Here is a 14,380-nt window from a genome sequence, read left to right on the forward strand (position 1 = left end):
TGTGGGGTATTGTCAAGAAGATGAGAGACACCAGGCCTAACAATGCAGATGAGCTTAAGGCCGCTATCAAAGCAACCTTGGCTTCCATAACACCTCAGCAGTGCCACAGGCTGATTCACTTCCATGTCATACTGCATTGATGCAGTAATTCATGCAAAAGGTGCCCAGACCAAGTATTGTGTGCATACTATACTGTACATGGACATACTTTTCAGTAAGCCAACATTTCTGTATTAAAAATCTTTTTTTTATTGGTCTTATGTAATATTCTAGTTTTCAGAGATACTGAATTTGTGGTTTTCACGAGCAGAAAGCCATGATTTTCAAAATAAAAGAAAGCAATCCTTGAAAAATATCACTCTGTGTGCAATGAATATATATAATATTTTAGTTTCACCTTTTGAATTGGATTACTGAAATAAAATGAACTTTTTGATGATATTCTAATTTTGAAATGCACCTGTACACATAAAGTTGAATAAGAGAAGTAAGAGAAAGCATGTATTCCCACCTGTTTCGCACATACAGCCTTTCTGGATTTTCATTTAGACAAAGACAGTCAGAAAATGAGTAGCTAGTGCTGGGCATTCTCTTTACAAAGCCCAGAATTCTATGCAAATTTCATGTTATGGGTTACAGTGCTTATTTATTTGAAAATAAAAGATTTTAAAACAAATTAAAAAAAATCTTTTAAACTTATATCATAATTTCACTTTAAAACTAGAAGGTTAGCAGCAACTAATTAACACCATTTTATAGCGTCTGCAGCCAAAGACCATTTCCTAAACTGAACATGTGATAGGGGTATGAATCTATACTATCCTTCTAACTATGAGATTTTCATAAGCCCCTACAGAATGTTTATGGCCAGTTAGCTCTTTAAACTCCTTAACGTCTATGGGAGAGCCAAAAGCTGTTTGAAATCTTAACCACTTAAGCCACTTAACCACTTAAGCCCCGGACCAATTTGCGTCACTTTAACTGACAATTGCGTTGTTGTGTGAGGTGGCTCCCAAACAAAATTGGCATCCTTTTTTTCCCACAAATAGAGCTTTCTTTTGGTGGTATTTGATCACCTCAGCGGTTTTTATTTTTTGCGCTATAAATAAAAATAGAGCGACAATTTTGAAAAAAATGAAATATTTTTAAATTTTTGCTATAATAAATATCCCCAAAAAATATCTAAAAAAAACATTTTTTTTCCTCGGTTTAGGCCGATACGTATTCTTCTACATATTTTTGGTAAAAAAAAAAAAAAATCGCAATAAGCATTTATTGATTGGTTTGCGCAAAAGTGACGATCAGTGACAGCCTCACTAGGAAGCACGGGGAGAGGTTTGTTTACACTTACTGTACCTCTCCCTGTTCTTCAGCTCTGTGACCTGATCGCGGGACACCAGCGGCCGCGGTCACGGAGCTCAGGACCGGGTAGCGAGTGAGCCGCTGACGGCACACGCGCTACCCATGGCTGGGCTCTTAAAGGGCAACGTACCTGTACGTGATTGTGCCCAGCCATGCCATTATGTCGACGTATATCGGCGTGAGGCGGTCCTTAAGTAGTTAACACTTATCTAAAATCAAGCATGCAGTGTGTATATACACCAAAATGTATACTCACCATGAGGCTCGTCTCTTGCTCTGATGGTAAAATCAAAATGATTGCATTCACTTTCTTTCTCTGTTACTATTTCATAGTATACTGCTGTCACCTGGACATAGTGATATCAGTTAAAAACACACCTAATTAAGCTTAGTGGAATTATCTGCCAACAAAAACTTTTTATTCAAGAGATTTTTCAAAATTTTTATATACAGAATGGATAAAACAATTACGATGTTGTAACATAAAAACAAAATAATGTATAAATGATTTATGATCAGAGTAATGCCTAGGTTAAGCAGTACCATGTTACAAACAAAACTCCTGGCAACCACTATGAAGGCAAGTTGGAAAAAAACATATCTGAAAAGGAAAAACCAAGGGGATTGTAATGTGCAGAGGAACTTATAGGAGAGAATGAGTAAATAACATAAGGGAGTGAAAGAGGGTCTGAGAAGGAAAGGGAAGGGTCTGAAAAGGGAGAATCTGAAATGGAAAATCTGAAACTGAAACCATTTGAGGAAGCCTCCAAGAAAGTGTGCCAATTATTTTGCAACTAAGCACATCTTCTCTAAATCAGGGCACTCTTCTATGACCAAGGTCTCCATAGCCATGATCTCAGTCAAAATCTAGTTGCATTCCAGGAGGTGAGGTGGGGAAGTGGATTTCCAATGTTGGGATATAACCACCCGGGCCACTAAAAGACAGTGCTGCAAAATGCCTTTTTTTAATTTTGGAGATGGACCCAGGGATTATGGACAACAGGGCTATAGCCAGGGAAGACTGGACCTCAGAGATGCACATGGAGCTGTAGGAATGGAATACATTGTGCCAAACTGGCAAAGATCAAATGGCATTCCCACCAGATGTGTAGGTAAAAGCTCTCACTTTGACGGCATCTCTAGAAAATATTAGAAGTAGCTGGGTATATGTGATTGAGGTCAACTGGGGTCCAGTACCAAAGAGATACAAATTTTAACTTTTCTTAAAAATAAGAGGACATGGACAGCTTATGGGTAAAGAGGAAGCATTTCCTCCATTACTCTTTGGAAAACGAGGTTCCAAGATATTTTTCCACTTGGATGGGAACAAGAGTTCCCCTTTGCAGTTCCCTCCCTCAAGTTTCCACATAATTGGGATACAGTATGGTTTGGAGGTACATCTCAGGAAAAAAAATTATTCCAATGGGGTGAGGGCTTGCACCCCATGGGATTCCCTCTTAAGTTTGTGGAGGAAAGCATTAAGTAGGAGCTGAGGAAACCACCATAGGCTAGGAACTGAGTTGAGTGAGGAAAAGAAAAGGGTAATCAGCGAAGAATGGCAATAGGTGTTCTAAAACAAGGACTTACAGAAGGGGAGAGAGGGGACACCCCTGGCAGCTACCATTGTTGACTGACAAGGGTTCAGAGAAGGTGCCATTTGCACGTAACCTTGCCGATGGATTGTTGGAAAGCGTATGATTTTTTGCATAAAGGTATCTCCCATTTTATGCAGGGAAGCCCCAAGAAACAACCAACTCACCCGATCAAATGCCTTTTCTATGTTCATGGTCAGGAGGCATTAGGGCAGATGGAGAGTGTGGCCAATAATGTTTAGCACTTGAGAGGTGTTGTTCCCTCACTGTAATAAAACCTACTTGAGAAAATTAAGACTGGCTGCACACTGTGGATAGCATACATAAAATCCTTTATTCCATGACACAGAACAAACTGCACTGGGATATACAATACAGCTTAACTATCCACAGTGTGTGGCCAATCTCCATTTTCTCATGTCTATGTGGTGGAAAGCCAGCACCTGGGAATGATCCGTGACTAATATCCACACCTGAGCAGTATTCTATCTGTATCTTTGTATATCAGTTTAACAAAACCTACTTGGTCACCGTGCATTAAGGCAGGCAAATGAGGTTGTAGGCAATTGGCTATCAGTTTTGCAATGATTTTGGCATCTATATTGATGAGCAAGATAGGTCGATAACCCCTGCAATTCACTGGATATTTTCCCAATTTGGGAATTAGCCCTTGTACACATGGTCGGACATTCCAATAACAAAATCTGTGGGATTTTGTCTGACGGATTTTGTCCGAAACTTGTGTTGCATACACACGGTCGGACAAAGTTTTCGGAAAATCCGATCGTTCAGAACGTGGTGACGTATTTCGTTTTGAAGGGACTACGTTCAGGCTAGTAGCCAATAGCTTTGGTCTAGGAATTTGATCTGAGCATTCCTGGCACTTTGTTCAATCGGAATTCTCTACACATGATCGGACATGTTGTCGGAAAGTTTTATAGCCAAGCTCTCAAACTTGGTCCGTCGGATATTCAGATGGAAACAGTCCGATGAAGCCCACACACTGTCGGATTATCCGACAACACGGTCCGATCGGACATTTTCCATTGGAATGTCCGACCGTGTGCACAAGGGCTAAGTGTGATCTGTGCCTCTAGAGTCTGGGGAGAGAATGGGAATTGTGGCGAGACAGTGTTACATACAGTAAGTGTAGGAGAGAAGGTGCTAAATGATCCGGAAGGATCTTATAGAACCTGGAAGAGTAATCATTGGGGTTCAGGCTTTTATTGATTGAGTGGGAAGAGATCGCACATGAGAGCTTTGCATCAGACAACGCTGCTTCTAATGCATCAATGGTTTCCGAGGGTAGGGTAAGGAGAGTTGTGTGTTCAATGTAGGATTTAATTTGGGTTAAAAGTTGGTCATAGGGCGATCAGAAAAAAAACAAGAGGGCGTCTCCATCTAGGTATAGCAATTTAATTAAAAAAGCATAAAAAAACAATTACAGTGCACTCACTAGATAAAAGTAAATCAAGGCTTGTCATAGACCCATATAGGCCTTCATAGGATCACCGTGAGGATGCAGAGCTCAGCAGGCATGTCACTGATTGAGTTCTTGAAGGAAGTGCAACTGTCAGGCTTCAGGCTGGAATATAAGTATCAGCAGCTATCAGAAGTGACAATATGTGGCTCCAAAACAGCACCTCTCTCGGCTGGGTGAAGACAGGAAGTGGAGGGGAGGGGTGGGGATGTAGCTACATGCTTCAGGGCAGAAAGGAGGGCCCCTTTATCAAACCATAGGAAGAAGATTGGCCAAAGAACTTTATATGCTGTGATGAGTGGGAGGGGGCAGGAGTAGGAGGCCAGTACTATTAACTCTTGTTTAACCAAAAATGTGTGCTGGACACTGCATGTGTCAATGGGATACATAAGGATAATGTTAATTGACCCTAGAGCAACAAATACTGTCCATATAAAAAAAAAAAAAAAAACCTGAGAAATAAAATCTGAATAATGAATTAAAAGTAAAAGACATATTCTAATGATGATTAGATACTAAATAGGTCAGACTTCTGATTGGGCTTATGAATGTATCCATGTTTGGATGGCAAAAATTGTCATCAATAAACAGCTATATCATATGAATGTATAGCTGTTTATTGATGCCAATTTTTGCCATCCAAGCATGGATACATTCATAAGCCCAATCAGAAGTCTGACCTATTTAGTATCTAATAATTAGAATATTTACTTTTAATTAATTATTCACATTTTAGTTCTCAGTTTTTTTTTTAGTATGGACAGTATTGGTTGCTCTAGGGTCAATTAACATTAGCCTTATGTATCCCATTGACACATGGCAGTGTCCAGCACACATTTTTGGTTAAACAAGAGTTAATAGTATTTGCCTCCTACTTCGCCCCCTCCCCCTCACCTCAGCAAATAAAGACTTGTTCTTTGGCCAATCTTCTTCCTATGGTTTGATAAAGGGGCCCTCCTTTCTGCCCTGAAACATGTAGCCACATCCCCTCCACTTCCTGTCTTCACCCAGCCAAGAGAGGTGCTGTTTTGGAGCCATAGCCATTTTACCACCTGCTGCTGATGCTTATGTTCCGGCCTTAAGCCTGACAGCTGCACTTCTTTCAAGAACTCTTCTTCAACCAGCGACGTGACTGCTGAGTTCTGCAGCCTCAACGTGATCCTATGAGGTTCAAAGCAGCCGGCCGCTGCCATATACCGGCGGTCTCTAAGGCCGCGTACACACGGGCGGACTGTCTGACGGACTTGGTCCGCTGAAATGTGTTTCAGCGGACAATCGCTCGTGTGTGGGCTTCAGCTGACTTTTTCAGCGGACAGTCTGGTGGACTAAGTCTTTCGGAATTTCCGTAATATTGTCCGTCCAAACTTGGTTTCAGCGGACAGTCCGCTCGTGAGTAGGCAAGTTGGACGGACTAAGTATGGTGCATGCTCAGAAAGGATTTACACGGCCAAAGGTTGCATTGCAGTGTATTGGACGTCGTATTTCTAGTCCCGTCGTACGTGCTGTACACGTCATCGCGCAAGCTTTCAGCGGACTGTCTGTTCATCATGTGTGGTCAAGTCCGTTCATTCAAAAGTAGGACGGATTGTCTGACGGACTTAGTTGGCCAGACAGTCCGCCCGTGTGTACGTGGCCTAAGTTGACGTAGTCGGGTTCTATAGTTAAAGAGATGGAGCAGGGTTTCCTTTAGAGCCAGAGCGTTTATGATCAAATTCTAATGTAGAGATTAGGTTATACAAAGAGGTAATTTCCTTGGTGGATTTGAGTTCAAGGTGGAATGAAAATGCCCTGCAAGAAACATTTTACTGGCTCCTATGGCATGGGGGAGGGTGTGTTGTCATGGGCATGGCCAGGCGTGAATTGAATAATTGATTGTATAATGTTGTTAAGGAAGGTAGGGTCCTGTAACACGTTGTTAGTGGAATTATTAAACACTTACTCCATACAAAATTATATACCATATTACAAAAAATGAAAAATACATCATTATACTAAAGGGGACATGTCTGGTTATATTCATACTCTATCACCGTGGTTGAGCAATTTCCTTGGATTAACAACAATTCCTTCAAACTTTGTCTATTCTAATAGTACCTCTTATACACATACATATTATGTGTGCTCATGTTTTTTATTTCTATTGTATTTTATTTATAGTGGTTGTAAACACTCAGACATGAAATATGAACAAATAATATCTCTCTACAGTATGGACAATGCAGAGCACTAGATGTAATTTCTGTCTATTACCTTGTTCCTCTGCTGTATGCATGAGTCACTTCTGACAAGCTTTCCTGACACCAAGCGGTAGCAAGAGAGGGAGATTCAGCACACAGTCTGTGATTGACAGCCTCAGCTTTGTTCCTGTGTGCTGTATAAAGGGGGTAAGTCCCTACCCTCCAATCAGCCCTCAGAGCTCTCCTCACTGAGCTCTGCAGAATGTAATTTCAGTTCTCCACCCCCTTTTTTTCTGACAGCCCAAACAAGCTTTATACATTTTGGACAAATGTAGAGAAGAGTGCAATAAACAGATACAACTTGTGTAGGAGGATTGACTCTCTTTGTATCACCTGAGGTTTAATCACTTTACTGGGTATATGTAAGGCCGCGTACACACGGGCGGATTGTCTGCCCAACTTAGTCCGCTGAACTGTGTTTCAGCGGACAATCCGCTCGTGTGAGGGCTTCAGCTGACTTTTTCAGCGGACTGTCTGACGAACAAAGTCTTACGGAATTTCCGTAATTTTGTCTGTTCAAACTTGGTTTTGTCCGTCCAAACTTGGTTTCAGTGGACAGTCCGCTCGTGTGTAGGCAAGTTGGACGGACTAAGTATGGCGCATGCTCAAAAAGGATTTACACGGCCGAAGGTTGCATTGCAGTGTATAGGACGCCGTTTTTCTAGTCCTATCGTACGTGCTGTACACGTCATCGCGCACGCTTTCAGCGGACTGTCTGCTCATCGTGTGTGGTCAAGTCCGTTCATTCAAATTTTGAACGGACTGTCTGTCGGATTGTCTGACGAACTTAGTTGGGCAGACAATCCGCCCGTGTGTACGCGGCCTAAGGGTTTACAACCACTTTATTTTTCCAAACTGTGTTGAGGTGTTCTTGTGGGTCTACACCAGCCTTTCTTAAAGTGGTTGTAAACCCTAGATTAAGGCTTACCTGTAGGTCCAAGAAATATCTCCTAAACCTATACGGTTTAGGAGATATTTACCCAAAGACAGCCACCGCTGTCTACCACGCATGCGCACTGGGAAGGCCGCAGATCGCGGCTATATGCCGCGAGTGTCGGCTCCCGTGCGCATGCGCGGGAGTGACGTCATCGCTGCTCCGGTGAATCACAGCGCCGGAGCAGTGAGACCCACCAAGAAGATGGACGCTCTGAACTACAGGAGACAGCGGTGACTTCGCTGGCTCCTGTGTCAGGTAAGTGACACATAATGGGCTACTATGTGATGCATAGTAGTCCATTATGCTTTACCTATGCAGGGAATCAAAGAGGAAGTAAACCCATCAGGGTTTACTTCCTCTTTAACCCTTGAAATAATGTTTGGGTCTTGGGGAACCCCTGCTAAAACAAATTGATTCAAACTAATCAACTGGGGGTCAATGGCCAAATGCCCCTTACATTGGTGGTCAGTGGGGAGAATGTCCATTACACTGGTGGCCAGTGCGAAGAATGCCTCTTACACTGTTGATCAGTGTGAGGAATGTCCACAGTTATAGCCATATGAAAAGATCCTTGGTGTCATGCAGCTAGGTCTGCCAAGTGGCACTGGCACAGAATTATGCAGACACCATCAAATGGGAGGTCAGTTAGCTTGGTTTAAGGAAGCCCAAGTAACCTCTGAAGTTCAATGGAACCTTGGTTGAGAATGGCAGGTCAACACATTTGGTGGTACTGGAAGACTACACATTACTGGGGCCATCTTCACAGATTTTTGGGGTTACTCTTCATGTACTAAAAAAACATTCCACACTTTTTTGTAAAGATATAAATTGGCAATTGAAAAAAATTCATAAACTCACTGTTAGAGAAGCTCGCCCCTTCCCCGTCGCCTTCACCACAAAATCACTATTTATGTTTGTCTGCAGGGAGAAAAGAGATCATGTTTCAGCATAGTTATATTCTAGATATAATAGCTTTACCATCTGTTATCCACCACTCACGGAGACCCCTCTGCTCAAACCTGCTCCATCATGTGAGTTCACATCGATTCTTGACCATAAAGTGGTTCTAGAGTCAAAATTATTATTATTTTTTTACCTACATACAGTCCCTGCATTAAAAGAAAAAATGTTCTAACCACCCGCATCCCTATCTACCCACAAATATAACATCTTTTATATTTAAAAAGAAAAAAATTACCATCGCCACGTATGCACACAAAGGGTCACTGAACGTTGCCATTCAAGAAAATGGCTACAAGATAATTACAAAATGGTACAGGACCCCATCCCGCCTACACAAATTCTCTCCCTCAGTCCCAAACGTCTATTGGAGATGCAACAATGGAGAGGGCTCTATGCATATGGTGGGACTGCGCCTTGCTCCAACCATTCTGGAAGGAGGTACATTCCGTAATAGCACAAGTCACCACTTACACCAGACTAGATTTCAACGCTGGTCAGTATCTCCTCCATCACACCTCTCTGCCCAAACGAGCATATCACAAATCCCTGGCCATGCACATGGTTAATGCAGCAAGATTATGCATCCCTGCGCTTTGGCGCTCCACCCAGATCCCCTCTATCAGAGATTGGCTGACAAGAGTCACTAAAATTGAGGAGATAGAAGAGCTGATTTATACTTCTCAGGACCGCACGCAGAAATTCTCCGCCACGTGGGCCTGCTGGACGCATTTTAAATCCACGGACAGATACAAGTCTTACTTCCCACATTAACCACCCGGGTTGGACCCTGGTGTATCCTGTGTGATGAGTTGGGGCTGGGGAGAGGAGTGGCCCCCCTTATTCCCTCAATTCCCCCTCTATTTTTCCCCAATCCCCCCATAGCCCTACTATGGCCCCTCTTGACCCTCCCTTCCTCTCTGTATCCCCCCCCTCCACCTTCACCCTTTCTCTACTCCTTCTTTACACCCCTTATAGGTAGACCCTATCCCATTGGCACACTACCTAACAAAGATGCCCCTTACCTCCGTAAACAACGAGGCATTTAACATTTAACATGTACTATTCCTGCGGGCAAGTCCTTTGACCCTTTCCAGACCATGAGAGGACCTGTTGAGGGTGGTCCCCATGGTCATTGTTTATTATACACTTGCTGCTAATACACCAAAGCCTCTCATGAACACGTAGCTGTTGGTAGTACATATACTAGTTTTCTCTGTTTACTGACTACTTAGGCTCAGTACATTCTGTATTCTATTTGTTCTTGCCTAATCAGTTGCGTATAATTGTCTGTATACTTTATCACTGTACCACACAGTCATGGTTGCTGCTTTTGTGTACCCATGTACTATGACGTGTATCTGTTTATCTTATTTAAGAATAAAAACCTTTTTGTGGAAAAAAAAAAAGAAAAAAATGATCTTTAGTAGCACTTTAAATCATCCTCTAAGTAATGGCATCCTTGGTTCAATAATGAATCTGCTCAAAACATCTAGACTTTAGTCGCCCTAAGTTTTTTTTTCATCTTTCTGAGTTTTTCAAAAATTACTGACCGGAAGATTTTACCCCCTTAATGACCAGGCCATTTTTTGCGATACGGCACTGAGTTACTTTATTTGAAAATTGCATGGTCATGCTGTACCCAAACAAAATCTATGTCCTTTTTTCCCACAAATAGAGTTTTCTTTTGGTGGTATTTGATCACCTCTGCGATTTTTTTATTTATTTTTTTATAAACAAAATAAGCTGACTTTAAAAAAAAAAAAAAAAAGCAATATTTTTTACTTTTTGTTGTAATAAATATCTTCCAAAAAAATCTAAAACATTTCTTCCTTATTTTAGGCTATTATGTATTATTCTACATATTTTTGGTAAGAAAAAAAAGCACAATAAGCGATTTGTTGGGCAAAAGTTATAGTGTCTACAAAATAGGGGATATATTTATGGAATTTTTATTATAATTTTTTTTTTTTAATAGTAATGGCGGTGATCTGCGATTTTTAGCAGAACTGTGATATTGCGGTGGACAGATCGGACTCTTTTGACACTTTTGGGACCATTGACTTCTACACAGTGATCAGAGCTAAAAATAGCAACTTATTACTATATCAATGTCACTGGCAGGGAAGGGTTTAACATTAGGGGGCGATCAAGGGGTTAAATGTGTGTCCTAGGGAGGTGTTTCTAACTGTGGGGGAATAGACTGCCTGGAGGAGGAGACCGATCACTGTTCATAATCAGTATAAACAATAGATCTGTCACCTCTCTCCTGACAGAACAGAGATCTGTCTGCTTACATTGACAGATCTCCATTCTGTCTTGCTAAGGAGTGATCGCGGGTGACCGGCGGACATAACAGCCATCCGGCGGCAGCTGGTCCTTAAGCAGTTAAACTATTTTGATTGCTTCTGCCAACTACCCTAAAAACCCTTGAGAGGGCTTCAACAGTCTGAGGTAGAAACTTTAATAAACTGAGTTGTGAATATTTATCCTCTCAGTAAATTACTAAGAGGATATAGATGAATAGGCGTACTATTCCTCCCATCAACACCAACAAGGGCAAACTGTTCCTTTCACTGACAATGATGGGGCCCAATTCCTCCCAATGACACCAATGATGGGACACTATTCCTCCCACAGACATCAATTAAGGGTGCACTTTTCCTCCCAATGACACTTATGATGGGATAGTATTCCTCCTACTGTCACCAAAGATGGGGTACAATTCCTCCCAATGACATCAAAGATGGGGTACAATTCCTCCCAATGGCACTAGTTCTCCCCTAATACCAAAGATGGGGCATTGTTTACTCCCACTGATAAAAGGACATTTTCTATTCCCTCTTGCCGCAATTTAGCCTCCCTAAAGTCTGAAGCACAGTAAAATGGCCCTTGGTTTAGAAGGTTTGGAGACCACTGCTCTAAGTGAACATTATCTACATATCTTCTTCCCCACTCAAACCCATTACTCTTTCTACTCATTACAAATTATCCTATCTAGCTGTGGTCCCTTTAATGGAGAGATAATGAGACATTAATATTGGTCAGGGATTCTAACCAATTCTCACCCATGCAGAGCAAAAGGTTCTGGGGTAGTCCTATCAGAAAGGAGAAGTCAGATTTCAGTACTGTCTGGATTGGTAAGTCCTCATTTGGGACCCAGAATTCAGAGGCTTGGAGAGACTCTGGGTAGGAATGAGCCCAAAGGCCTGATGAAGAGCAGGGTATGCTTGTAACTGTACAGTAGCATGTATTCATTGTTATGCCTGGAAGAGCATTTGATATAAATACAATTTTGCATTGTAGAACGTGTCCCGTGGTTTTATATATATATATATATATATATATATATATATATATCAAAAAGAAATAAAAGTGAAAAACTGCCCTAAGGTAAATGAACAATGTATAACAAATGAATCTCAAAAGACTGAAATCAGCTGCGGCTTAGCTGTATCACATATTACAGAAAAACTATTCGAAAAAAAATATTAAGCCGCGCTGAGTTCACTATAACGGATTAAAGTGACAATGTGAAGACAGTGTTGTTCTACCCCCAACCAATGGGAGGATAAACAATATAAATGTTATTCCCAGCACACCCTTAAGTGGGCAGGTCACAACTTAGTGTGCAAAAATTATGTAAATCATGTAAATCAGGTGATCACATCTAAATACACCCGTGAACCGAAAATCTCTAAATAAACACAAAATAATGAACAAATGAATAAATGAAAAAAAAGAGTCCAGCTGTAAAGGATTAGATATACAGTAAGTAGAGTCCTCCATACACGAAAAGTGTTCAATCCACCACCAAGTATCTGAAGTTACTTCTTACCGGAACTTCATGATCCCCCACTACAGAGGATCACGGTGAGCATGTAAATATAAGGTTGTCCCCCACTTCAAAGGAATCCTTCCTGTTCACCTTTACACCACCCTTTCCATATACAAATGGCTGGATGCGTTTTTCATAGGATACTTCTCACAAATTTGGAAGGCTCAAAACGTAAACCATGGAAAAGAGAATAGGGCTCCAATAGTGTAAAAACCCTTTATTAAAAAACTTTAAGAATATAAAATAACACTTACAATGTCATTGAAGTTTTAAGCCTTAAGTCCGTCGCGCCGGCCGGACGCACACGGACAAACCCGTCCTGCCTGGACACTGAACACAAGGTGATGTTTAGCGTGATGCTCAGCCCTACGCGTTTCGCAACAAAATTGTATCATCCAGGGGCACGAGCGGCATGCCAAACCATCTCCTTTTATAATGCCACTACCCCTCCAAGCCTCACTTTGGGTGTGCTGTTTTTCCCGCCAAAACCAAGCCTCGCTTTCATTAATAAACACAGGCATAGGTCATTCATTCCCCTGGGAGCTTCCCTCATTCACTCCTCCATCCAATCCAATTGTCCGACCTGTGTGCACTTCCTGGTTAGCCAGGCCTCATTTCAATCTAATACAGGAACTATATAATTGTGTCTCCCAATAGAATCCAACGGAGCGCAGTGCCATTTCCCCACTTCCGGTGCGTCATATCCGGTATACGACGTTACCAATGGAGCGCAGCGCCATTTCCCCATTTCTGGTGCGTCATATCCGGCATACGACGCTACCGCTGTTACTCCCAAAGTCTCCCTTAGGAACGCTTGGTCACCCAATAAGGTCTGCTAAAAGATAATACTATTTCCCCCACTCCCACATGTCACATCCGGTGGGTGGCACTACCGTTATCACTTCCGGGATCCAATGGAACGCAACACCACCACTCATACTTCCGCTGCGTCATATCCGATTGACGGCACTTCCGCTGTCATCAGAGGTGCCCTCAATTGCCGGAAAAACACAACGTATTGTACTTGGTGTCCAACATACCACAGTCTCTGAGGTTCCGGCTCGCCCCCCTACATCACGGAGGCCTGTGTTCCATCCGGCGCACCACAACTTGCCCCCGATGGAACGCAGCGCATCCTATCGATTTCGGTCCCCCACGTGGAGCGACATGAGCTGCAGCTAATCCAAGCCCCATTCCCATCTATAGATCCAAGTACCTGACATACCTAATCCGCCTGTGTTTCTCCCTCTAAGTTTAAAGGGGTTGTAAAGGTTTGTTTTTTATTTTCTACATAGGTTCCTCTAAGCTAGTGCATTGTTGGTTCACTTACCTTTTCCTTCGGTTTCCCTTCTAAATCTTTTTTTTCTTTGTCTGAATATCTCACTTCCTGTTTCTCCTCAGTAAACTTCTCACCATCATCCGAGCTGGTGGTTAGTCAGCCAGAACAGCTTACTGAGGAGGAACAGGAAGTGAGAAATTCAGACAAAGAAAACAAAGAAAAAAAAACATTTATAAGGGAAATCGAAGGAAAAGGTAAATGAACCGACAATGCACTAGCTTATAGGAACCTATTTAGAAAATAAAAAACAAACCTTTACAACCCCTTCAACCCCGGGAAGCAACCCAGGGTAAACCAACACAATACATTGTTATAGAGGCAGGATGATAGTAAACAGATTTAGCAACAATGTATTAACTCTAAAATTAAACTGAATATTACCAAAAAAACATCAATGACCTATACATATTAAAAAATGTTCTCAGAAATATAAAATTGAAACTGAGCTGATACATTTTTTTTAATATGAACCTTTTTTAATATGTATAGGTCATTGATGTTTTTTTGGTAATATTCAGTTTAATTTTATAGTTAATACATTGTTGCTAAATCTGTTTACCGTACTATCATCCTGCCTCTATAACAATGTATTGTGTTGGTTTACCCTGGGTTGCTTCCCGGGGTTAAACTTAGAG

General features: G+C 41.7%; 1 protein-coding gene across 1 annotated transcript in view; it reads right to left on the minus strand.

Annotated features, from left to right (window-relative positions):
- Positions 1-14,380, minus strand: part of LOC143961250 (complement C3-like) — a 351,241-nt gene that overhangs the window by 53,989 nt on the left and 282,872 nt on the right. Inside the window, exons 31-32 of the mRNA XM_077470486.1 lie at positions 8,467-8,526; positions 1,619-1,709 (exon numbers count right to left, since the gene is read on the minus strand). Coding sequence (XP_077326612.1) covers positions 1,619-1,709; positions 8,467-8,526 — 151 coding nt within the window. The remainder of the gene's footprint in view (positions 1-1,618; positions 1,710-8,466; positions 8,527-14,380) is intronic.

This window comes from Lithobates pipiens, unplaced genomic scaffold (assembly GCF_037356315.1).
Source record: "Lithobates pipiens isolate NorthernLeopardFrog02 unplaced genomic scaffold, aLitPip1_a1.2 Scaffold_8, whole genome shotgun sequence".
Lineage (NCBI taxonomy): Eukaryota > Metazoa > Chordata > Amphibia > Anura > Ranidae > Lithobates > Lithobates pipiens.